Source organism: Vulpes vulpes, chromosome 12 (genome assembly GCF_048418805.1).
Source record: "Vulpes vulpes isolate BD-2025 chromosome 12, VulVul3, whole genome shotgun sequence".
NCBI classification, from domain to species: domain Eukaryota; kingdom Metazoa; phylum Chordata; class Mammalia; order Carnivora; family Canidae; genus Vulpes; species Vulpes vulpes.
In genome coordinates this window covers 116684805-116711277 of record NC_132791.1, presented here as the reverse complement: position 1 = coordinate 116711277, position 26473 = coordinate 116684805, and the positions used below count along the sequence as shown (strand labels likewise).

Below are 26473 nucleotides of genomic sequence, written 5' to 3'. Positions count from 1 at the left end.
ATATGGCAGGGACAGCCCTCACTGAACCTCACATCTGTGAGGTGGGTGGCACTTTGTGATTCACGTTCCTGTCACTATTTAGGGAGGTGATGTCATCCAGTGACAAACTCTTGGGCTTCTGGAGGCCCCTGCACTAGGTTGTGACAAAATCCTACACTTAGGTCATAAACAGGGCAAAAGGTGGAAAAAGTAAATATTCCAAGAGGAGTTTTTAAAAGAAGGGAGGGAGGGAGGAAGGGAGGGAGGAAAGGTAGTTTAAGGGAATGAATTCATTTCTCAGACCCTAATAGCAATTATTTATAGCCCCATTACGAAGTAATATGGAAGAAAAAGCTCTTCTTGATCCTCTTTCTTAAGGTCCCTGAATATTTTTTAAGATTTTATTTATTTGAGAGAGAGTGCATAAAGATGAGCAGGGAGCCCCATGCAAGACTCAATCCCAGGACCCTGAGACCATGACCTGAGCCGAAGCCAGATGCTTAACCAACTGAGCCACCCAGCCACCTAGAGTCCCTGAATATTTGATCTGAACTGTTAACTCCTTCACTTAATTCCTGAATGTACCACAATTCTCCCTTATGGTTCCACAGTGCCCACAGATGATGAAGCACTTACAGATCATCCGGTTATTTGAACCTTACCACAGGGCAAATATGCTTGTCCTCATCCTCATTTTACTGGTGAGACAAGTGTGGCTCTGGGAGGTGGCTGAGGTGGGCTTGAATGGGGGTTCTCTGACGCTGAGCCCAGGGCTCTTTCCTGTGACCCTACCCAGAGTCCTCAGGGCCCTGTCCGCTCCCTCCTGGGGTGGGGTGGGGGGCTCTCACTCTGGTGATGAAGATTTCCTGAGCTGTGCCCAGCACTGACCACCACACTGAGATACAATACTGAGTAAGACAGTCCACAGAGAATGCCAATGACACCCTGGATGTTGGAGCCATATCTACCCTGCCCTCACTGGACACAGCTGCAAAACGGAGTTTTGAGTTCTTGCCTTACCTCTGGATCAGCCTTCTTTATGTTCTCCAGGCTTTTTACCAGGGTTGTGGATGTCACTGAGCTGCAAGGCAGGAAAAGCATGTGGAATTAACTGGCTGGCCCTGTAAATTCCAGGGTGCCCACATGAGACCCCACAGAGTCTTGTGATGAGGGGGACCCCAGAGGGGGGACCATTGTCTCTAGACTCCCACCGCCAAAGCCACCCAGCTCACTGTGAAATCTGAGCAGTGCATCTCTCTGATGGAGAGAATGAAGCATTCCGGAGGTAGTCTGGGCTGAACGGCTCTGACTTCCCTATTACCTACTTAACATCTTTCTGTGTCCACACTGTTTTAAGTGAATTAATAGGGAGGGCCATCATGGGATTGGATTTTTATCATTAACCCGGGAGTAGGGAGATGTAGCCATGCCAGCAGGGGGCAATAGAAGCTCAGCTGAGACACACAGTTCAAAGGCTCCTCCCCTGGGGAAGAGGCTGAGCAGAAATAGCGCCACAAACCCCCTAAGCTGCCAACCCTGGCCCCTTCCCAGCCCTTGGCCTTTGATCTCTTGACCATCTGCCCTCTGCATCTGCCACTTATATAGTTCCTTTTTTTTTTTCTATTTTGGTCTAAGGTAGAACTTAAAAAAAAAATCAGGGTTGAAGCTAGAAGTCATATATTTTTTTTGTCTCAAAGTGGAGGAAATAGTTTTCTCATACATTCTGATTATAAAGTTGTATCTTCTCACTGTAAAATAATTCAAATAATAAAGAAACACAGAGAGTTAAGTTTGAAGTTCCAGTAAACCTCCTGCCCCTGTGGGATCCACCTTCTCTTTTCACCCAAACAGCACTACTAATACTTTGGAATTATTCTTTCCAACCTTTCTCAATGCAGGCCTTACTGCACTCACACAAAATGTATTTATTGCATCTGCTGCCAAAGTGAGTATTATCTAATTTTCTTTTTTATAAAAATGAGATCCTGCTATATATTCTGTAATGTGATTCCTGGGACATCTTCCCATGCCGTTACATTTGGGATTGTGTAGTATTTCACTGAGTGGAATACTGATTTAGTGAATCATCACCTTCCTGACAGTTACTGAGGATGATTTCAATGTTGAATTATCATCAGGGCTACAGCAACCATGTTCATAAATCTCAGTATACAAGTCTGATTATTTCTTTATTTCCTAAATCTTTAGGATTTCCATGTCTTTGGTACTGACATGGAAATACTGATTTCATTTTGAGGGACACTGAGGCCCAGAGTGGGGAGGTGAGTTGATATGGTCGTCTAACTTGGGCTGGGGGCCATCTGCATGCCCAGAGCAAAGACCCTCAGAGAGGCCAGCCAAGTTCAAACCAAGTCAGAGAGGCCCTGGGGAATGAAGTGAAGCCCAGCAGGCAAAGCACTTTCTAGAGTCTATGTTTTATGGGGAGACTCAGAGTCAGCATTCTAATGGAGGCCTTTGCCCATTGACATTTCAACAAGAGAGCCAATCTGCCCCAGCAATGTATCTCATCATCAACAGTTGAATAAATGGCTGCACGCGGCCCTGCCAACAGCCAAACACTGCTGGCGTATTGGAACATCTGGGCATTTCCAAGATGCTGGGAGAAGGGGTATTAAAGCCTTCAACAACACATTTCAACAATAAATAACTTAGGACCTAAGGACATCCATTCAGAAACAGCCTCTCAGAATTAGAATGTGGTCCTTTTAAAAAAGTTATTTATTAGCAGAGGGAAGAGCGAGATCTTGGGGAGGAGCAGAGGGAAAGGGACAAACACTGAGCAGAGAGCCCAAAATGGGGTTGGATCCAATGACCCTGAGGTCATGACCTGGGCCGAAATCAAGAGTCAGACACTTAACCGACTAAGCCACTCAGGTGTCCTAGAGTGTGGTCCTTTAAATAAAGCCACTGATAACCCTCAAGATCTGATCTTCCTTATGAAATGTGTATTGTACATAATTCAAAAACCCATTTCCCTCAGGCATTGAATGGCACCATTATAGCTCTTGCATAAGATTTATACTTAATTATGTTCCTCTTAAACCACCATTTACAAAAGAGCTGAAAAATCTTTGTAACATACCAAAACGAATGAAGAGGGTATAGGGATGTACAAGGCCTTTCTGCAACACAGTGAGTGGAGGGTTAGGGTCACTAGAGAGATGACATCTAATCTGACAACCACAGACAATTCTATTTTAAAGTATCCCCTTCTGGGAAAGTGGCACAGTTAGGGCCCTATTACTCTTCCACTTCAGGTTGAGGAACCGCCAGCCTCCCAACCCGGCCCTGTACCTCTTACTTCTGTGGGTCCTCTTCACAATCAAAATCAGAACAGGAAGCAGCAGGATAGTGACACAGACAATCCCCACAATGATCACCAGCTGATTACCACCCAGGATCTCAGGTCTGAGGGCTACTGGGGTCACCATTGCTTAGAAAAGGAAAAAAGCAACAAGACAGTCTCAATATTCCAGTATAGAGCTGGAAATCCCACCAGATCTATACTAACTCGGGAAGTTGGGAGAGAAGGCCAGACTCCATCCCATATTGAAATACTGGCATTCCACTTGTCCCCATTAGATGGAGAACCAAGTCTGGCCTCCTTGCTTACCTCTACAGTGTAGATTAAGGTGGGTGGGAGAAGAGAATAGCACCTTACCTACAGCAGAGTTTCCTTTTACATTAACAGTTCTATCTTAAAACAACAAAACAGATTTTTTTAGAGGCTTCAGATCTTTCAATGAGAAAGTGGTTGGTTTCAAAAGGATATATGGTACAACCCTCAGACCCATAGTCATGATACCAAGTAGAGCGCTTCCACCCATATGGTACCCTTCATCCATTTCCTCTACATCCATTTCCTTTCACTCTACGTATATACATAAACACCTCCTGGGTGCCAGATATCACTAGGCAAAGAAGCTACAAAGACAGTTAGTGCATGGTCCCTGCCTTCAAGGAGAGGGATGAACATGTCAATGGAAAATCACAGTCTGCTATAGGGACCAGGATGGAAGTCCATATGGGGTACAGGGGGCACAGAGAAAAGGGTACCTAATTCTATGGGGAGCAGATGAGAAGTTCTCAACAGTTTTAAAGTTTAAAAGTCTTAAGGAAACATAAAGTTTGTTGGGCAGACAATATGGGAAAGGATGGGGGTGGTGCATTACACACAAGGTCTGGAGGCCCAAGAGGATGGGACTTTCAGAAACTAAAATAGTTCCATGGGTCTGGGTCTAGGTTGCAGTTGGGGGCATAGTGGGGAAGTAGACAACAGAGTCTCAATCATGAAGGGTCTTGATCTCAGCCAGGAGTCTGGCTTTCTTTCAGTAAGTGATGGAAAAACCAAACACTGAAAGACTCTAAGCACCGGGACAGAATGTTGCGACTTGTGGTTTAGAATGGTGGCACTGAGGGCTGCAGGAAGAATGAGAGCAGGGGCTGAGAAGGAGAGCAGACCCTGGTTAGAGGGCTACAGGCCAATACACAAAGGAAGACAGCTAGAGCGTGGTGAAGGACTGGGAGGAAGGCAGACTCAAAGTCAGTAGTAGAAATAACAGGACTTGTTGGCCTGTTAGTCTGGGGGTCACAGGAAAGGGAAGAATCAGTACAACTCTCAGGCATCCAGCTAGGTAACCATGTAGATGGTGACAGAGATGAGCTAGGGGAGAGGTGTGCAGGAGCAGGTTTGGATATGTTGCATTTGAATTTTTGCAGAATGTTTAGCTAGGATTTAGATGGAGACATAGATTAGACAGGAAGGAAGGAAGGAAGGAAGGAAGGAAGGAAGGGAGGGAGGAAGAGAGGAAGGAAGAGAGGAAGGAAGGAAGAGCAGGAGGGAGGGAAGGAAGGAGGGGGGGAGAGAGGGAGGGAGGGAAGGGGGGAGGGAGAATCCAACATAGGATATATTGATTATATGGAGAATACTGTGTCCAATATTACTTGGGTAAAGAAGGCCGAGGTGGGCAATTAGAGTAGCATTGGTGACCTAAGCTAGAGCAGAGGCAGAAGCAGAAGCCAGGATGTGGTGCACTAAGAGGTTAAGGGAGGAGAGACAAGAGACACCACAGATTGCTTCTTAGCTACTTAGCTAGGTCAAGAAAGAAATCTATAATTGAGGGGATCCCTGGGTGGCTCAGCGGTTTGGCGCCTGCCTTTGGCCCAGGGCGTGATCCTGTAGTCCTGGGATTGAGTCCCGTGTCGGGCTCCTGGCATGGAGCCTGTTTCTCTCTCCTCCTGTGCCTGTGCCTCTCTCTTTCTCTCTACATCTATCATGAATAAATAAATAAATCTTAAAAAAAAAAAAAGATTTAGAATTGATTGTGGTGGAGGTTGCACAACTCTGAATATACTAAAAATCGCTGAGTTGTAGGCTTTAAGTGGGTGACTGTATAGTATGTGAGTTGTTTCTGTTTTAAAGAGAAGAAAGACACACAGGATGAGAGCTAAAGTAGCCCAGGACAGAAGGTGAGAGGAAGAGGTGAGCATATCTACAGTCTGGGTGGCAGGAGCCAGTAGACAGTGTGACGTGCCTGAGACAGGGAGAAAGTGCCACCTGAGCACAGAGGTTTGGATAAGCTCAGGGCAGCAGGGCCCCTGGGATGGCGAGACAGAGAGGTGAGGATGTGGGCGATGGAGATAGGCCTGGGGGGTGGGTGCTTGGTGGTTGAGTGGGCTCCCACTATGGAGTGTATTTTCTCTGTGAAATGGAAATAGGGCTTCTGAGAGGGAAGAAATCCCTCTGTCCCGCTCCCCCCTTTGCCATGTATTACAAGAAGGGGCCTCCACAGACTCAAGTCCTTGGTCAAAGATACTGAGGTGAGTTCCATCCTTGCCCACATCCCCACCCCCAAAAAAACCACAGCCAACCCCCAGCAAAGGTCTGTAGCAAAATGCAAAGTCCACAGCCACATCCTGACTGTTAACTGTGTTATGGTTTAACTTTAACCCCTCACTTACCGACTTCTCTCAGATCTTTATTCCCCTACACACCACTGGTTTTAATGTACAGGGTTTGCCAGAATAGAGAACCTTTCATCAGAGAACATTTCTATTTTGGGTTCTGGTCTCTTCCTGTTTTCTCTCTCTTCTGTGCCATCTCTCACCAGCCCAGGGTCATTTACCCTTCTGCCGCAGAGCATACAGCATCCAAGTAAAAAGAACTTTGGACATCAGCTCCAACCCATCTCTGAGCTCCTGTATCTTTAGATCAGGATATTACACGGGCAGTGAGTGAGTTCTGGCGGAAGGTTGGTGTTCACCAAATAGTGTGGAAAGCGAGGTGCCTAGGACTCTAAAGTTAAGGAGGTATCACCGTGAAGATCCTGTAAGTCCAGGGTACAAGGACTTGTATCAGGGTCGTGTGAGTACAGCACCTGAGAGTGATGCCTCCTTCAGCATGGCACCCTACATGCCTCTCTGGCCTTCCCCTAGTCCTGGCCATGCCTACCAACTACAAGGACCCTCATGCCTCCCCAGCCGAAGATCAGATACTTTGGGGCTCTTTCACGATCACATGCAGCGTGGTGGTTTTCTTGAAGCTCAGGTTCCCCAGGTGGATACTGCAGGTGTATCTTCCTCTGTCAGATTCCTTCACTCCTTGGAGCATGATAGACGCATCATTGCGGGAGGTGTCACCCACCAAGGCTACACGGTTCTGGAAGCGGCCCCAGTTCTGGGAGTACCCCACAGGTACACTGAGTTTAGGGTAATAACTTAACACAACCTCCTCCTAGAACAGAAAGGCAACATATGAGTTTGCAAGGACCGAGGAAGAAGGGGCATGGGGAAGGTTGAGTGGGGGTGCTCTCAGGACTTACCGGGTCCTGGATATGTGGGTGGTGAGGTGTGGTGAGAAAGTATTTGATATCATAAGTCATGCACACACATGTGTCCACAGCCTGTGTGGCTGTGAAGGATGCCACCAAACCATGAGCAACTGTTCCATTGGCAGAAAAGGATGAGGAAGGACAGGAGGACGAGGGGCTTTCCCTTTTTGTAATTCTCCAGTAAAAGGAAGAAAAATACACCTTCACTTTCTATAGCATTTCCAGTTGGATTTCCAATAGGCACTTGAAACATGTCTAAAACTAAAACTCCAAATTATTGCCCCAAGCCAGCTCCTTCTAGTCCATTTCTTTTCAGTAAATGGCAAAGCCTTCTTCCAGATGATCAGGCTAAAATTCATGGAGTCATTCTTAATTCCTCTCTTTCCTAAACACACAGTGAAAGTCCCTCAGCAAATCCTGTCACCTCTACCTTCAAGATATATCCTAAATCTAGCCATCTCTCACCTCCTCCACGATTACCATTCTGGTCCAAGCCACCCCTTCTCTCACCTAAATTCCTGCAAGGAGCTTTCTGACTTGTCTCCCTGCTTACTCCCAACTACAATCTATTCTCCACAGGTGAGCCTTTAGAAATATAAGTTAAATCATGTTACTCATCTACTCCAAACCCTCCAATAGCCCCCCATTTCTACTAAAAGTACAAGGCCCTCTATGATGTGCCCCACTCCATTTTCCTCTCTGATTTCATCTTCTACTTTTTCTTTCCTCACCTACCTGGGTCAATTCGCTCCATCCACGCTGGCCTCTTTGCTCTCCTTGACTACTGGCCACAGGGCCTTTGCACTTGCTGCTCCCTAAGCCTGGGACATGCTTCCCCCCAAGAAATACATATGGTTCATTCTCTCATTTCCAGCAGGCTTCTGCTCAAATGTCATCTTTTCAGTGAGGTCTCTCTGCCCATCTATATAAAACATGAACCACAAATGCCTGCTTTCAGGGTACCTGTGTGGCTCAGTAGTTGAGAATCTGCCTTTGGCTCAAGTCATGATCCCAGAGTCCTGGGATCAAGCCTCGCATCAAGCTCTCCTCAGGGAGCCTGCTTCTACCTCTGCCTATGTCTCTGCCTCTCTGTGTCTCTCATGAATAAATAAATAAATAAAATCTTTTTTTTTTTAATGCCTGCTTTCTTGTTCTCCATGGCTCTTACTATTACCTGACATTATGTATTTATTTCCTCATTATTTTACCATGTACCTCCCTTGATCTTGATCATAAATCAGGAGTTCTGCATGTCTGCCACATAGGCACTTAAAATACTTGGTAAATGAGTACATGTTGGAGCTTTTTATGAAGGGAAGTAAATATTACTATTTTTAAAAGCGTTTAAGAAAAGGAAATGGGTATACAGACATAAATATGAATGAAAACACCTGGTTCCTAATATCTTATCTATTGTGTTTTGAATTCATAGTTCAAAATGTCCATTCTCAACCTATTTTCTGCTGTGACTCACTTTGTGGTTGACATTTAAATGCATGACAAGCTCCCAGAGGTGGACCTGGAACTACATGTAATTCCCTATCCTCTACCATGATGCCACTCTTTGGGGCATACAGGAATCAAGTGAGTACAAATGACTTTTTTCTAGGAATGACTCTTAATTTAGTTAAATCTTTTATAAACTTTGTGCCTTAATTTTTATTAATAAGTGACCTGAGATAGCCCCCACAACATACCCTGACCCACATGTACATCACCATGCACGGATGACATCTACCAGTCTAGTGAACTAACTTGCCACTTGCTGCTTCAGAGTTCCCATGAACTTAGAGACAAGGCCACAGAAGTCATCCCCCTCATCCTCCCATGGACTCTACAAAGAGGAGAATGGAAAAGAAGAAGGAAACTAAAACACAGTCAAAGCACATACAAATGCTTTACATGGACGATCTAAAATACGTGTCTTGACAACCCTACAAGTTGAGCAGCAGCAGCAGGAATATTATCCTCTTATTTGTCATCTTCATGAGAGTCATTCTTCCCACCACAAAGCTGAAGTTGCCCAGCCAAGTGGCTGAGCTGGAGGCCCAGTTCTGACAAGCTCCAAAGCTCAAGCCCCTTGCAACACCATCACATGGCACCTGGTGCCTAAATTCTCCCTCTACCCACACTGCCCTGACAGCAGCAGCTAGGGGCTTCTGCTACACAGTGATGGCTCCTTCTTCTTACCTTGGCATTCTCTCCTGATGAGAACATCCAGTCTACCTTGGTCATGTGTTTGTCTTCTGCTGTGCTCTGGAAAACACACCCCAGCTGAGTCGAGTCCCCTACATGGACTGTGAGCTCTGGGGATAAAATGGTAACTCAAGTCAAACCCAAGGTATCATCTACAGAGGTCCAAGAACTTCTAGAAGAAATCATGCTTAGCCAAAGATCCTCAGCCATAAAATCAATGTCACCACCAAATACTGTACACATTCACTCTTGCAGATGAGCCAGATGATCTTGTGTGGACAAAGTACCCAGAGGCCTCTCACTTACATGACACCCCGTGGGTAAGGGAGTAGCCACAGCCACCTACACACATCAACTCTGGGGGATCTTCATACTACAATAAACACTTTGTGATTCCCTTTAGCTCCCTGCTCCTTCCCCTTTTCTAGAATTTCTCCTGAGTCCCAGCTCCACATCAACCTGTACTAAAGAAAGTACAGAAAATCTCAAAGCCCCCTCTTTCTGTTCACCAACTTAGATACCCACATCTGTTGAACATAAACAGGAAGTAGAAAGTTACATAATTTTCATGCTTATATATAACCCACTGGCTCTTCTAGCTGAAAAACTGATTCACAGGCGATTTTCTTCAATTTCTTTTATTCTTTTTACAAGTTGTCTTAGGACTTGCTTAGGATAGTTCTGGCTACAGTACAGGTCACAGGACTGCTTGCTAATTAGGCCAAGACAACAGACAGCTTTCCTCTTGGATTTTTTTTTTCTGTTTCAATCCCTGCCCCACTCCCCCCAGAAGATCCTGCTTCCCTTCTTCCTTCTGCTTATTTGTGTGAGCAGCTGACCCCATCATATGCTTATTGCATAAGTAATTTTGAGGGGTTCCTGAAAAAAAAAATTAGCAAGATGTTTCTGATTTTTCAATAATGTACTACACAAATCAACCACAAAGTCAGTTGAGAAATGAAAGGCAAGATGGTATTTAGGGAGAAACAAGCCTGGGTCTTAGCTGGGCCGAATTCCTTCAAAAGAGCATCAGGCAAAGCTCATGAAGGAACAAACACAGTGCATAAGCTGGCCTTTCATCCAAATTGTTTCTCTGGGAGAACATGAACTTCCTGCCCAGTGGGAGAGATGCACAATAGGAGGAAAGCAAAGCAAAAGAAAATATTATGAACTTGAAACTCCATGGAGGGAATAATTTTGAAAGTAATAAAAATTCACTCCAAAGAATAGTAGGGAGGGGAAGTCCCTCTAAACCTGACAGTACACTAAGAACTGAACTCTACATTTACAATGCAGTGATGGGCTGACTGCGTGGCTCAGATAGTTAAGCGTCTGACTCTTGTCTCAGCTCAGGTCTTAACCTTAGAGTCATGAGTTCAAGCCCCACATTGGGCTCCACGCTGGGCATGAAGCCTACTAAAATAAATGCAATAATAATAACTGAGCCATTCTGCAGCTTTTATCGTACCAGGCATGGGCCAGACACCTTGTATGTAGCATGTCAGCTCGTCATTATGGTATTTTGAGATATGCACTGTTATCCTCCCATTTTCAGAAGAAGGTGAAAGAATCCAAAGGCACATAGCCCATAAAAGGCAGAGACAGCAGGCAAACTCAGGCTGGAGGGAAGAAAAGCCCAAGCTCTCATTCACTATACCACCTCACATTAAGTGGAAGGAGAGCTGATTCTGAGCAAAGGCACAGGAAGTTAATATTATTTTTATTTGCAACAATGTTGCCTATGGTATTTAAAGTAAGAACTATGAGAAAAGGGAATTGAAGTTGGAGAGTCGCAGAAAAATTATAAAGTGAGGAGTAAACTTTGTAGAGAAAAGTACAGATGGCTTCACATGGGGGAAGCCAACCTCCATCAAGCAAGCTGAATAACCTTCCAGTGGCTTCCAGGCACATTTTGAGGAGGTGCCTCTACTCCCTTTCTGGCTTGAAGAGAAAAATACAGGTTGCTCCACTGGCTACCAGGGAAGTGTGTGACTAGCCCTAACATTGTTCTAGCCTGTTTCTATGGATTCTCCAATTCTGAAATTGGCTCTTTTTGGCTCGTGCCCTCTCTGTCTCTTCAAAGAGAGAAAAGGCACCTATTCTGTAGACCATGCTTGTATGGACAAGTGTCTGGGCATGGCATCAGAAGATAAAGCAGAAAGGAGTAGCCCAAAAATAATCCTTGGGGAAGCAGCCAATTCATCTCCTCTTTTTGGAGAACTCAAGCTTTGAAGTCAAAACAAAGGGACACCCGGGGGGCTGAGTCAGTTAATCATCTGCCTTTGGCTCAGGTCATGATCTCAGAGTCCTGGGATCCAGCCCCATATCGGGCTCCCTGCTCAGTGAGGAGTCTGATTCTCCCTCTCCCTCAGCTGCTTGCCCTGCTTGTGCGCGCCGCCCGCCCCCCCTCAAATGAATAAATAAAATATTTTTAAAAAGAAATTTTAAAATGTCAATTGAAAAAAAAAAAAAAAGGAAAAATGAGGAGAAGGGGCCAGAGGCCACCTTCTACAATTCCTTCTACAACTCCATTTTTTCAAAACTGGATTCAAGTGAGAGATGCTAATTCAAGAATCTCATTCATTTAGGGCAGCCCTGGTGGCGCAGCGGTTTAGCACGGCCTGCAGCCCAGGGCGTGATCCTGGAGACCCTGGATTGAGTCCCACGTCGGGCTCCCTGCATGGAGCCTGCTTCTCCCTCTGCCTGTGTGTCTCTGCCTCTCTCTGTCTCTATGAATAAATAAATAAAATCTTAAAAAAAAAAAGAATCTCATTCATTTAGCAAATGTTTATTAATTGTTTACTCTGTGTTAGGCATGGTGTCCCGGGCTAGTCAGAGGATAAAGAATACAGACCCACGCAGACAGGGAAGATACAACTGGACAGGTATGATAAGTATCACCAAAGAGGTGCACAGGATGCTCCAAAGGAGCTCACGAACAGAGGGGACCTGAACAGCTGGGAGAGGGGAGGAGGTCCAGATTCTAGCTCCCTAACTAGACTGCAAGCTTTCCTAAGACCACACACTATTCTTTCAACGCATACTTTTAAAGAACGTGTCTAATTCTGCGGTTTTCAAACTTTCTTAAGGCAGCAGATTCTTTTTTTTTTTTTTTTTATTCATGAGAGACACACAGAGAGAGAGAGGCAGAGACAAAGGCAGAGGGAGAAGCAGGTTCCATGCAGGGATCCTGACATGGGACTCGATCCTGGGTCTCCAGGATCACGTCCTGGGCTGAAGATGGCGCTAAACCACTGAGCCAAAGGGGCTGCCCAGCAGATTTCTTTTTTTAAATATCCACCATTTGCTTTGATGTGGATGAAACTGGAGGGTATCATGCTGAGTGAAATAAGTCAATCAGAGGACAAACATTATATGGTCTCATTCATTTGGGGAATATAAAAAATAGTGAAAGGGAATAAAGGGAAAAGGAGTGAAAATATCAGTGAGGGTGACAAAACATGAGAGACACCTAACTCTGGGAAACGAACAAGGGGTAGTGGAAAGGGAGGTGGGCGGGAGGTTGGGGTGACTGGGTGATGGGCACTGAGGGGGGCATGTGGTGGGATGAGCACTGGGTGTTATGCTATATGTTGGCAAATCAAACTCCAATAAAATAAATAAATAAAAATTAAAATAAATAAATAAATATATATATATATTATATATATATAATCTTACATGGCAGCCCAACAAATAAAACAGGAAAAAGATAAAGGACTTGGGTCCCAGTGGAGGTTGGAGCCTGAGGTCCTACCTGACTCGGTCCTCTATTGACCCCCTACTCTGTTCTCACCCTTTGTGCAGTCTACCAGGTTTTGAACCTTCAGGCTTCTACAGAGCATGGTATAAAACCACCCACCTATTGAAGCCACTCCCTCCATTGACAAATGGGAAAATGAACTCCAAAGAAATTAGAGAGATGTCTTCTCTTTTCTATCCCCCAGAACACTTACCACAGGAACCTATGACATATGGACATGGCCTCAGTGTGGATAACCAACAGGAAGTACCCGGGTAGAATAAAAGGAATAGGGACTTTGTTGTCAGAGGTGCCAGGTTTTAAGTACCAGACATCCCATTTAATAAATATGTGTCCTTAGGCAAGTCACATCTAAGCCTCAATTACCTCATCTGTAAAATGAAAAGATCAATACTTCCAATTAGCAATAATCATGCCTTGGATAAACCTCATTGGCTACAATATTGCCACTGCGCAAAGCTAGACCAATACATCCTACATGGCATTTTCATGAGGATGGAACACATGTAAGGTAATAATAAAATAATCATTCCCGGAACACTTGGGTGGCTAGCCAGGTAAGCAACTAACTTACTCTTGATTTTGGCTCGGAGGATCTCTCAGGATCGTGAGATCAAGCCCCACAAGGGGCTCCTCACTCAGCCCAGAGTCTGCCTGTCACTATCCCTCTGTTCCTCTCCGCACTCCACCCTCTTAAATAAATGAATAAAATCTTTTTAAAATAATAAAACAAAATAATTATTCTCATTATTTTTATTTAAAGAGCACTGATTATTGTGGATTAACTCTGTGGTAAGTATCTAGACCAAAGGCTGGCATTTGTTCATTAAAATCTGTTCCTTCCTTCTTTGCACACCAAATCTCTTGCCCCTTCACCCTTCTCTGAGTAAGCATTCCCATACCTTTGGGTTCCTCTGGTAGTACATGCAGCAGCACTGCTTTTTTGAACACCAGGCTTTCCTTTTCAAGCCGGATTTCACAGGTATAGGTTCCCTGGTCAGCTTCTTCCACGTCTTGGAGCAGGAGAGAACCATCATTGTGTAAGATGTCCCCCACCAAGTGCACACGATTCTGGAAGCGCCCCACAGGCACGCTGAGGTTGGCATAATAGTATAGCACATATTCATCCTGGAGGGCAACACAACATTGGGGAAAGTCTAGAGTCACTGGAACCAGACCCAGGAGTCCAGATCCAAAAGACCCTGTTCTGTGGAAGTGGCAGCATCACCACTACCACCATCATCACCACCACCATCATCACATCATCATCATCACCATCATCATCATCATCATCACCACCACCACCATCATCATCACCACCACCACCATCATCACCACCACCATCATCACCATCATCATCACCATCATCACCATCATCACCATCATAATCACCATCATCACCACCATCATCACCACCATCATCATCATCAGAAAGCACTTGATACCCAGTGAATAATAATAATAATAATAATAATAATAATAATAATGTGCTGGGCAACATTCTAACTTGAACAAGGCCCTGTGCCTTAGTGAAGTAAGCTCCACACATTCATTTCCTACAGTTTAAGGTAAAATGTAACACCCACTCTGAAGATCCCTCTCTGGGGATTCAGACCCAGAACTTTTGAAACCCTTGTTTCATGTTCACCCTGTTTTCTGCCATGGCCCCTGGACTGGATGGCACTCAAAGGCATGATGCAACCCTCCAGACTGAGAGTTGTGACAATTCCTGGCTGGCATGTCAGCTGTCACTCATCCCCTTTCTGCCCTCCCCCAGGCAGTGTATATCATACAGCTTGAGAAGGAATCATCATCAGTGAATGGCTTACAGGCTGGGACAGGGAGAAATAAGGATTTCTACTTAAGCCACGGGCTTGTCCTTCTTATAATAAAAAAATCTAATAAAATTTTGAGTGAGAGTAGCATTATAAAAATAATGTGCTATGAGCTACAGAAAGAGTATTTCATTGGCAAGCTTCAGGACTTTATTATGAGTAACACATTACTTAGTATGGATTTTATAAACAATCCAGAGATACAAGTATCCCCTCTGATGAGGTTTATACACTGTTTCCCACCCTGAGGAGCTCCCATTAAACACCTTCCCTCAGCCTTGTTATATCAGCAATCCCATCACTTGAAAACTTGAAGCAGCCATGAAGGAGAAAGAGGTGACTCCCCAGCACATAAACGGCGCACAGAATGGTAAAAGAATCTGGCCCTCTCACCTCTTCTGGAGAAGCTTAACAACTGGGGTGGATTGCTGTCCCAGAGATACCCATTTGGAGCTACTGGCTGCCGGTTGGTCACGGCAGCTGCCAAAAGATTATGGAAGGACGGAGGCCAGTATGGCTTAGTGGCTGCCATGCTATGATTATGGAAGCTTATCCAAAATAATAGATAAAGAAGAGGAGACCTGGAGTTTCTGTGCAACACTTGCACTAGGCAATACCATTCTAATGCATTACTAAATGACATCCATAGTTCCTAGCTCCTCATAGGAAAACACAATTTGTGGCCTTCTGTTAAATACTTTGCAATTAAGCCTTGCTAGTGTTCTGAGCTTTCCAGTAATCATGGCTTATGGAGTTTTCTTAGTCACCACAATCACACAGTGATAACATTTAAGTAATTGTTTTTGGTCTTTCTTTTCGTTAAATACTAAGAGTCGTTGCAGTTTGGGGAAAAGGTTAGCTGCGGTTGGAATCATCTTTGTAACATTTGCAAATTATACTCTTTCCTATTTGTGACCTAAAGATAAGTATTTTCTATAAAATATAAACCAATATACCTAAAGAAACTTAATTATGGGAAGATAATTCAGAGTTTAAATGTCACTGAAAGCTTACAGTAAGTGTTTAGATATATAAGTATCCTGTTAATCTTAATAATGTGAGAAAGTATCAAAGGAAAAAAAAGAATCTGGCCCTCTCCTCCGCAGAAAAGATTCTTATGACATCATTCTCACACCTCTTCTGTCTGGACCAGGGCTCTTACCCTTCTCAGCCCTCCCACCCACCTGTACAACTCTACAAAGGGCAGACATTGAGAAAAGAAACAAAAAAAAACTTTATGTGCATGTCTTCCATTACTTCTCAATGACCCAAAAGTTAAGCATTACCATTATGATAATGACCTTCATCTTCACCGATGAGGAAGCTGAAGTTCAGCAAGGTTGAGTAATTTGCCCAGCTGATCACAAAGCCAAGGGGCCAATCTAGGAAGAGGCCCAGTTCTGACAAGCTTCAGAGCCCAAACTCTTGCAACACTACCTCATAGCACCTAATGACCTGTTTTTTCCTCTGCCCACACTGTCCCGACACCATTGGCCAGGGACTTCTACAGTAATATTTCCTCCTTGTTACCTTGGCGCGATCTCCTGATGAGAACATCCAGTCTACCTTGATCACACGCTTTTCTTCTGTAGTCTGGAAAACACATCCCATCAGGGCTGAATCCCCCACACGGACTGTTAGCTCAAGGGAGGAAACAATCAAGTCATTCAGGCCCAAGGAATAATCTATAGAAGTCAAAGGCAAGAGGAGACATCATTTAGACAAATACAAAAATCAGTGTTAATCACTAAGTAACTCTACATCTTCCCTCCCCAGATGACGTGACACAAAGTACTCAGAGGCCCCTCACTCAAGCCAGCATGGCATTCCCAAAGGAAGAGAAAGACCCTCTAGGTACACACATGCCTCCCAAGTCAGAGGAGTACTGCAATATTAATACTGCAAAAAGGTTATCTGCTCCCAGTCTCCTAACTGGGCCCCTCTCCATTCCCCAGAATTCCTTTCTCCAGGCTCCTTTCTAAAGAAAGAAGAGAAACCTTGACATCCTCCTTTCGGGTCATTAATTTAGACATCCATAAACAGGAAATAAGATGTCTCTGGATCCTAGTTTCCCATGGGTTCCCTATTTTAAAAAGCCCCTTAACAGGTATTTTTGTATCTTTCTTCTTTTCCTTCTTTAGTTCCTTGACAAAAGCTTATCTCTGACTTTGCTGGCTAATTCTGGCTGTCATGCAGGTCTTTGTAATTAGGCCAATCCAGGGGTGCCTGGGTTGCACAGTGGGCTAAGTGTCCAGCTCTTGGTTTTGATTCAGGTCATGGTCTCAGGGTCCTGGGATGGATCCCCATGTCTTCTCAGGCTCTGGACTCAGGCTCTGGACTCAGGCTCTGTCTGCTTGTCCCTCTACCCCTGCCCCCACTCATGCTTGTACTCTCTCTTTCTCTCTCTCCCTCTCAAATAAATAAATTATTTCTAAAATAGAGGAAAAAAACATTCTAAAAAAAAATAGGGATGCCTGGGTAGTTCAGTCATTGAGCATCTGCCTTTGGCTCATGGCATGACCCCAGGATCCAGGATCAAGTCCCACATTCGGCTCCCCGCAGAGAGCCTGTTTCTCCCGTGCCTGTGTCTCTGCCTTTCTCTCTGTGTCTCTCATGGATAAATAAATAAAATCTTAAAAAAAAAATGGGGGGGGACACCTGGGTGGCTCAGTGGTTGAGCATCTGCCTTCGACTCAAGTCAGGATTCCAGGGTCCTAGGATTAAATCCCGCATCAGACTCCCCACAGGCAGCCTGCTTCTCCCTCTGCCTGTGTCTCTACCTCTTTCTCTGTGTCTCTCATGCATAAATAAATAAAATATTTTTTTAAAAAGGCCAATACAAAAGCATGGCTTTCCATTGAATTTCCTTTGTGTTTGTCCTCTCCCCACCTTCCCACTCCAGTTTTATCATCAGCCCTGTCTCTTCAGCCTCTGGGTGTTTTGCACACATGACCCCATTCCATTATCTGAGTGCTGCTCGAGTCATTTCTCTTTTCACTAAAAGACAAAACCGGTACACAGATATTTCTGTTTTCACAAGATGTGCACTGTGCAAAGAGACAACAACATCAAGAAAGACGCGTTTAGATGCTGGCCAGTTTATATGGAGGAAGAGCCAAATGAACGCATGTGGGAATAAACAGAAAATGTGCCAGTCTTTCCATGCAAGCTGTCGCCCCGAGAGAAGAGAGTTAACTTCCTGCCCAACAGCAGGCACACACAGTAGGGAAGACGGAAAAGAAAACATGAACTCTAAACCCTTTGGAGGGACTTGTTTTGAAAGAAATCAAAATTAGCTCCAAAACTGATTTGGAATTTTCCTGTAAGAAAGAACTGAGCAACTTTACATGTGGTGAAAGGTATAAGAAGCAAATTTCATTTAATACGAAGAGTGCTATATGTAGAATTAAGTGAAGGGTAGCTAGAAAGCAAAGAGCAGCCACCAGAGTGAAGAGAAACTTACACCTTTGCAGAGAGATGGCTGAAGAAAATGAGATTTTCTTTTTTAAGATTTGATTGATTGATTGATTGATTGATCAGAGAGAGTGAGCATAAGCAGGGGCAGCAGGCAGAGGGAGAAGCAAGCTCCCCACTGAGCAGGCAGCCTGATGTAGAACGTGATCCCAGGACCCTTGTCCACGACTTGAGCCGAAGGCAGATGCTCAACTGACTAAACCACTCAGGCACCCCCAAAATGAGACTTTCTACAGAGGAAGACAAACCTCTCCACAGAGAAATGCAACCACCACCGCCACCACCACCACCCCTCATGCCAAGTGGCTACCTACAGGACTGGCTTGTTAACTCTGGCTGGAAGGGCAGAAACTTGCAGGCTGCTTCCTGCACCTCTGGGGAAATGTCTAAAGACCCCCAGAGCATTACAACCCTGCTTCTATGAAAACAAATTCTCTTAAAAACATACTATTTTCTGGGGGAGGGGGGTGTCTGTGTGCCTGTCTGGTTGCCTCTTTGTGCACGCTCTTGGTTTGCCTGGAATTAGAGCAAAGGCAGTTCTTTTTGTACTTTGCTGAGCAGGTGTTTAGGTCACTATGCACAGTTTTTAAAAAACATATAGTAATAAAGAGAAAACTAAAAGACGATGAGAGGGATCCCTGAGTGGCGCAGCGGTTTGGCGCCTGCCTTTGGCCCAGGGCGCGATCCTGGAGACCCAGGATCGAATCCCACATCGGGCTCCCAGCACATGGAGCCTGCTTCTCCCTCTGCCTGTGTCTCTGCCTCTCTCTCTCTCTCTCTGTGTGACTATAATAAATAAGTAAAAATTAAAAAAATAATAATAATAAAAAAATAAAAAATAAAAAAAATAAAAGACGATGAGAGCAAAGCACCTCCTGAGTCATTTATTCTTCTTATGGAGCGCTATCCATGGATAAAGAAAAAAGGTGGGGAGAGAGGATGAACAGTTTAGAAAGAAGAGATGAGCCCCAAGCAGCTCCAAGCACAGAGGTTTCATGAATAGGAGACTCCAACTAAGCCTGTGGCCCGCACGGGCAGCTAGAGGAGGTTTTTTAGAAGAAAGTGGGGTTTAAGGAGAAACCTGAAAGATAAGGAAGCCCTAGGCAGGCTTGCTAGGGTAAGTTGAGGAAAGAAAGCTCTTGGCAAAAGGGACTCCCCCAGATTGTGAAAGAGCTCAGCACTTTTGCAGAACCAAGAGAAGGCTGGAATGACAAAAAGCATGAATGCCATTGAGTTCTGGGGCTCTCTCTGGTGATTTCATTTCCTGATCCAAGACTAGCTGTGGTTTTAAAGTTACAATCTAAAATGTAGGAATTCCAGAGAGACTTTCTCTGCAGCACATTAGAACACCCAGCTCAGAACCCGAAGGCCTTCCGTGTGTAATAGAAACAGAGGAAGATTCAGCTTTCCAAGAAAGAGTTTGCTCCCTGGCTTCAAAAACAGCTGTTTCAGCAAAACTCCAAAGTTCCAGGTTAGTATTTCCGTTTTCAACAAACCAAGGGGAAATGAAAATATATAAAATTGGCTTTTGAAAATGCACGAGACTTATGAGAAATCAAGTACCCTCCTTGGTCCCTTGGTTTCTACTTACCCAGTAACACTGGCATCAGGATGAGTTTCAGTAGGCAAAACATGCTGCTCACCAATTTTTCAGTCTTAAGATAAAAGAAAACAAAAATAGAAAACAGCGTCAAGAGAAGTTTGTCACTTTAACAAACCCACAACCAGTGCCTCTGTGGGCCAGCCTCTGTCAGAGACACTGGGATGCAGCCCCAAACAAGAAGGGCAGGGTCCCCGCTCACGTGCAGTTTGCAAGTTGGGGGGGGTTGTGGAAGGGGAAAAAAAGAGGCAAATGAATGAACAAGAAAGTAGCAGATGCTGGAATCTGCTATGAAGAAACAAAACAGAGCGGTGTTTGGAGAGTCACTTGGGGGCCGCTTTATATTGGCTGTAAGGGAAAATTAGATGAAAGTGGCTTTTCAAGAGGAAAAAAGTGAATAATTTCAGGATATCTTTGAGGTGACAACCCTAGCCATTCTACAATCTTAGAGTTTCACATAAACAGGAGATTACCAGAGACTCAGAGTGCAAGCTTTGCCTATCTCTCCAACTAAATTAAAATTACTACTTTTAAACATATAGAAAATGTTCAGGGCATGTGAGAAAGGAGATAATTTTCAACCCAGTTAAGGCATTCAGCAAACTCTGTGGCAGGCAAGCTGCATGAAATGTCCATGGAGAGGTTGGTTTTTTTTTTTTTTTTTTTTTGCCCTTTTATCCCCACTTTTTTTTAGAGAGGGGAGGGGCAGAGGGAGAGAGAATCTCAAGCAGGCTTCATGCCCAACACAGAGCCTGATGGGAGGGCTCCATCCCAGGACCCTGAGATCATTTACCCAGGCCGAAACAGTCAGACACTTAACTGATTGAGCCACCCAGGCACCCTTACCCCACATTTTTCTTAATGAAACAGAAGAACACCAACCCCAAGGAGTTATAATCCAACCAGCCTTGGGTTCCTACCAACTACTCTGGTCTCAGCCATGATCCCTGCATCCTGAACAGCCTGCCAATGAAGGGACTCTACCTCAAATCTGCTAGGAGGAAAGTTATCTTTTGGGAAATCCCATCACAGCACCATGCCCAGTTCTGCTGGGAAGTCCAGCACATGTGGTGGCATTTTAACTTATAAAAAAATATTACCTAAGAGATTCCTTACCTGCATTCTAATCAACAAAATCCTCCACCTGGAAAATCAGGGTCAAACTATTCAAGAAGGTCCTACCCTAGGCCCCCCTTATGCAGAGAAGTCAGAGGACCTTGCTCAACCTGTTCCCTTGCCTATGACATGGGAGTAATAATGCAAGGATCACGTATGATCATGTAGATAACAGTGCTTTGAATTACCACATAAGATCCTATTTTTCATAACCTAAAAATGAGATAGAAAACCTAAAAATGAGGAACTCCTGGGTGGCTCAGGGGCTGAGTATCTGCCTTTGGCTCAGGTCGTGATTCCGGGTTCTGGAATCGAGTCCCACATGGGGCTCCCGGCAGGGAGTCAGCTTCTCCCTCTGCCTATGTCTCTGCCTCTCTCTCTCTGTCTCTCCTGAATAAATAAAATCTTTAAAACAAAGAAAACTAACGAAAAATGAGATAGGAAATCTGTAGTGTTAATAGAGTTTGGGGTTCTGAGCATCTACCTTTAGATAGAATGGCAAATGATGATTCAGAATGAACTGGAAACTTTTAAGTTTCAATTTTTGAATCCCATCACAATGTAGATAATAATTGAACTGACTCAGATATACCAAAAGTCACACTATGCTTCCCCAAACATAAGTACATCTGATGAAAACACAGATCTCTCTCAAGATAGCCATAGTTTTCTTCTGGCTCTAACACCCATCACATCCCACCCTACATGGGTGAGCATGATAAAGGACTTCCTTTACAGTATGTTATGATGTTAATTCATCATATCTGGGACAGCTGAGACCACTTCCCATTCTGGATGCATTCTTCTGCAGAGAGTTATTTATGCTCCCCGCTCTTTGTCCACCAAACAGTTCTCATACATTCTCCAGAGCAGTGCATCACCTGCTTGGATTTACAGGTCTAACACCAAACTCCAATAAGCCTAGAGTCTCAAGGAGGACCATACATTCTTTTTTCAAGTATCCCAGGCCTGTGCCACAGCACTAGTAAAGTGTCTGGCAAATACTGGGTACTTGCTGATAGCTGCCAATATGACCATCACATTGACATCAACTTAGATCTCCTACAACGAGACCATTCTATTCTAAGAGGACACTGGCAGTCCTAAAGGAACTCTGAACCTAGTCACCACACTCAAGTCCTCAGAGCCACACTCAACCATTTTCAAACAAATTTTGAGAAATGTGCAATCTAATGACTAGAAGATACCATTTTTGGTTCAAAGTACTCATGCACCATTAGAATTCTATGTGAATGAAGAGAGAGGCAATAAATTCATGGAAAAAGCACTGATTTGAATTTCTTTCTTCTTCTTTTTTTTTAATTTGAATTTCTAAAAAAGTTCTCTTCCTGGGTCAGACCTTTCATTAACTAATTCTTTGATCTTTGGGAAATGGCTCAATCTCCCTAGGCCTCTTCCTTACCATGAAAGAATGGGACTTCTCCCCGCCTAGTTAATATAGTAGCATACTAGAAACCAGTTGTTGATAGGCAATAAATCAGAGAGGGTTAGGGACGCCTGGGTGGCTCAGTGGTTGACGGGCTGCCTTTGGCTCAGGGCGCGATCCCAGATCCCGAGATAGAGTCCCCACATCAGGCTCTCAGCGGGGGACCTGCTTCTCCCTCTGCTGTATCTCTGACTCTGTCTCTGTGTCTCTCATGAATAAATAAATAAATCTTTTTTAAAAATCAGAGAGGGTTTTATGCCAGGTACTACCTGAGTGCTTTATACACATTGACCCACTTGATCTTCACAACCACCTTATGAGGTCTTACTGAAGGGGAAACTAAGGTACCGTCTGGTGAAGTGACTTGCCTAATAACACATAGTAAGTGGTAGGGCCAGGATTTAAACTCAGGCATTCTGGGGATCCCTGGGTGGCGCAGCGGTTTGGCGCCTGCCTTTGGCCCAGGGCGCGATCCTGGAGACCCGGGATCAAATCCCACGTCGGGCTCCCGGTGCATGGAGCCTGCTTCTCCCTCTGCCTGTGTCTCTGGCTCTGTCTCTGCCTGTGTCTCTGGCTCTGTCTCTCCTTCTATCTCTCAAGAATAAATAAATAAAATCTTTAAAAATAAAATAAAATAAAATAAACTCAGGCATTCTGGATCAGAACCCATTCCCTCTCTGTAGTGATACTGCTCCTCATGTTAGTGAAAGTATTCCATGTTTTAGAGCAAAACTTCTCTGAACTTCATTTATCAAAACAGGGTGAATCTGCTCCCTGGCTGTTCTTCCCACCCACTTCACCTAGTGAACTCCTGTTCAGCTCTTAGATCGAAAATTAATGTGATTTCTTTTTTTTTTTTAAATGTGATTTCTTTAGGAAAATCTCTCCTGAGCCATGCTTACCAAGTCAGATTCCTAGCCATAACTTTTAATAGTACTATTTATCTTTCCTTTAGGGCATTTGTCACAATTTCTAGTTATCTATTTTTTGTATGCCTGTTTAATTAAAGTCTTGCTCTCCACCTTCACCTCCCAAGACTATAAAGCTCCACAAAGCCATGAGTTGTGTCTGTGTGCCACTGGAACTCCAGTGCCAGCATCAAGTGAGGCCCAGGGTAGGATCCAGGAACCACTTTTCAAAGGACAGAAAAATACCCAACAAGACCAAAGATACTTTAGCCCAGTTTTCATTTCCTTGTTAGTTGGCAAATACTCAGAAATTCCTATCATATATATATACACATAAATATTCGGTATATACCAAATATATATGTCCTGAATATATATATAGCTGAATAATGAAAGTCAGAATTTTACATATACAAACATATAATATCTATATAAATGAATCTCGGTATTTAGAAATCCAACCAAAGCATCAGATGCTCCTTTAAGCACCTTCTAAATAAGATTCCATTTAAATTCTCAGCTTCTATCCTGCTCCTTCAGATCTTGACATCTCCTCAGCAGATGTTCTTGAGATAATTCTGCACAGTAAGGCAGTTCATATGTTGGCCAAACATTTTGACCCGAGCTCACAGTGCTTTCATAATAGAACTCCTAATGCATGTCTTCTATCTCCCTCGGAGGGTTGTAACTATAAGGATCCCCTTTCCCATTATTAACAGTGCAGAGGAATTGTTACCCTTGGCACAATGATGACAGAAAAACATCTTCAGAAAAGAGACTCGTGACAATGAGACTACCACACAGGATGCGAAAACAACCCCCATATATTACAATATTACAAGACAAAATAAGGGAGAGGCGCTGTTTCTGAATGCCAGTGTTTGCCGCTCGTAAGGACAACCAACCACTAAGCAACAGACAACTGTCCAGGCTTCTCTTTGAATGGCCCATCCCCCTTTGCCTAGCCCACCCCTCACCCCCCCTAAGTGCTCTCCATTTACCCTTTGCTGCACACCTCAAGGCTCTCATTGTTTTAGGTGTATGAATCCATGTAACCACTCCAAGGCATTAACTTCTTGAAATGCATCCTTATTTTTCCTTCTAAGACCACTTCTACATTGGGCTGGGAGGTTACATGGCTCCTTACAAGGCAGTCTCGATTACATTGGTCAACCCTCTAACCTGAAGGGGACTTTGGAAGTCATTACTGCCACTCCCTCCTTAGACTGGGTTACATCTAAACCACCCTACAGCAGCTCAGGTCACCCTACACCCTTCATGAGATCAGAGCTTTACAAGGGGCATGACAAGAAAGAATAATAGCTTAGCTCTCTTGGGAGGTTTAAGTTCCTTACTTTTTAACATTAAATATTGACCTATCTAGGGGCACCTGAGTGGCACAATCAGTTGAGCCTCTGACTCTTGGTTTCGCATCAGGTCATAATATCAGGATCATGAGATCAAGCCCTATGTCCAGGTCTACACTCAGTGTGGAGTTTGCTTGAGATTCTCTCTCCTCTCCCTCTGCCTCTCCCATTCATGCATGCTCCCTCTCTAATAAATAAATTAATCTTTAAAAAAAAACACACACACACACGCAAACACAGTGTCCTATCTAGGATTGGGAGAAGGGAAACAATGAGGGACAAGTTCTGCCATGAGTTGAAGGACAACTAGTCAGGAGAACAACTAGTCACTGCTCTACCTGAAAACACAGGCAACTTAGAAACTCAAGTCCTACCACCACCATCATCACCATCACTCTTTCATTAACAGCAAACCTCTTACCCCCTCTTTTCTCTGGGGATCTTAAAAGAAGCGACTCTCCAGAAAGGAAAACTGCGCCCACCAGCCTACCTTATACCAGTAGTCTCTTCCTGCAGAGGTTGAGAGCAGGGTAAACGTGGCCATCAAATTAAAACCTTCAGAACCAGCCTTCTTCTGAGAGAGAAAAATTTGAATCACTCCTTAAGAAATTCAAAGCAACTGCTTACCCACAATGAGGCGCACCCAGGGGAAGCAATGCACTGAATTCTGCTTCAAGTGCAGTACCCAAGACCGACTCAAGAGACTTCTGCCCGCACAGAAGGTCAGGCTCAGAACAAACCAACTGCGTGCATTCTGAAGCAGCTACAGATGCAAACAGGAACCTCTAAATCAAGGTTCTCGTTGCAGTCATCTGGCCCATGATCCAATTTTTATTTATACTGTGTTCTAAAAAGAGATAATAAATTCAACTTACTGAGGAGTGCCTCATATTCCAGACCTGTGCAGGTGCCATCTCCCCTTCTAGATTATTAACTCTTTCAGAGGCCCTCTGAGGGCAGGGTCTCCAATGGCATCAGGCAAACATTCCCTAAGAAAGAAATCAGCTGTGTGTGATTGGGGTTCTTAAAAATAAATTTAAGACTAACACAAAACATTTTTCTCTGTTTAAAAACCTCTCTTATTTTTTACTCTCATCACAGTGGTACAGTATAGCCAGGCGATCACTCAGTCCCTGCCTACAAAGACATGCCTGCTCAGTCCTTCAATTTACCATGTTGATTTCCTCTGACCATGAGATAGCATTCACAGAAGGCAGGTAGTGTTTTCTCCCCCCAGAGAACCCATAGGGCGATTTTAACATCCTAGATAAGAACTAGGTACTTCAAGGTATCTTTTGCTTGTTAGTTGCCACTTCAGAATAAATGTTCTCAGTGTATACACCTTCAACTTTGGCTTGACCTATGCATGGCCATATGCTTTCTTGGAACTTGTCCTGTATCATTTGAAAAGTTGTTAAAGGGGTGCCTGGGTAGCTCAGTCAGTTAGGCATCTGCTTTCAGCTCAAGTCATGATCTCAGGGTCAGAGGATCAAGCCCCTTGGTGGCCTCCCTGCTCAGCGGGGAGTCTGTTTCTCCCTCTTCCTCTGTGGCATCCATCCCCACCCCTGCTCCTGTTCGCACTCTACCTCTCAAATAAATAAATAAAATCTTTTTAAAAAAATAAATAAAAAGTTGTTGAATACGTGCTCTTCTCAAGGACTATGCTATATGGTTCTTGAGAAGCAGTGTACACTGGTAAGCTAGCAATTTACATAAATATTCCCACCATGGCCTATTTCAAACTACTGATAAGTTTAACAATGGGCTTGCAAAATTCCTAAAAACTTAACAATCAGCTCTTGCTATGTGAGCTGGCTCCACCACCACACCACCAAGTCTATGCAGGTTCTTGCAGGGGTAGAGCTTAGAGACAAATGGCTGCTTGATGCTGGAAATCACAATCTTTCTCTTTCATATGACAGCTCTCATTTTATATT

At 44.1% G+C, this 26473-nt stretch overlaps 1 protein-coding gene and 1 pseudogene across 2 annotated transcripts in view; both read right to left on the bottom strand.

The window, feature by feature from the left end:
- JAML (junction adhesion molecule like) overlaps positions 1 to 26473 on the bottom strand; it is a 29747-nt gene that overhangs the window by 2624 nt on the left and 650 nt on the right. The window contains exons 2-10 of one of the 2 annotated variants that reach the window (XM_072729665.1): positions 25412 to 25525; positions 25027 to 25110; positions 19690 to 19753; positions 16155 to 16309; positions 13692 to 13917; positions 9021 to 9136; positions 6496 to 6733; positions 3295 to 3433; positions 1000 to 1060 (exon numbers count right to left, since the gene is read on the bottom strand). In XM_072729665.1, coding sequence (XP_072585766.1) covers positions 1000 to 1060; positions 3295 to 3433; positions 6496 to 6733; positions 9021 to 9136; positions 13692 to 13917; positions 16155 to 16309; positions 19690 to 19753; positions 25027 to 25110; positions 25412 to 25450 — 1122 coding nt within the window. In that variant the 5' untranslated portion in view covers positions 25451 to 25525. Of the gene's footprint in view, positions 1 to 999; positions 1061 to 3294; positions 3434 to 6495; positions 6734 to 9020; positions 9137 to 13691; positions 13918 to 16154; positions 16310 to 19689; positions 19754 to 25026; positions 25111 to 25163; positions 25308 to 25411; positions 25526 to 26473 lie in introns of those variants that run through there. The other variant, XM_072729666.1, reaches the window with a different exon arrangement.
- LOC112920407 (U4 spliceosomal RNA) lies at positions 13179 to 13250 on the bottom strand (annotated as a pseudogene).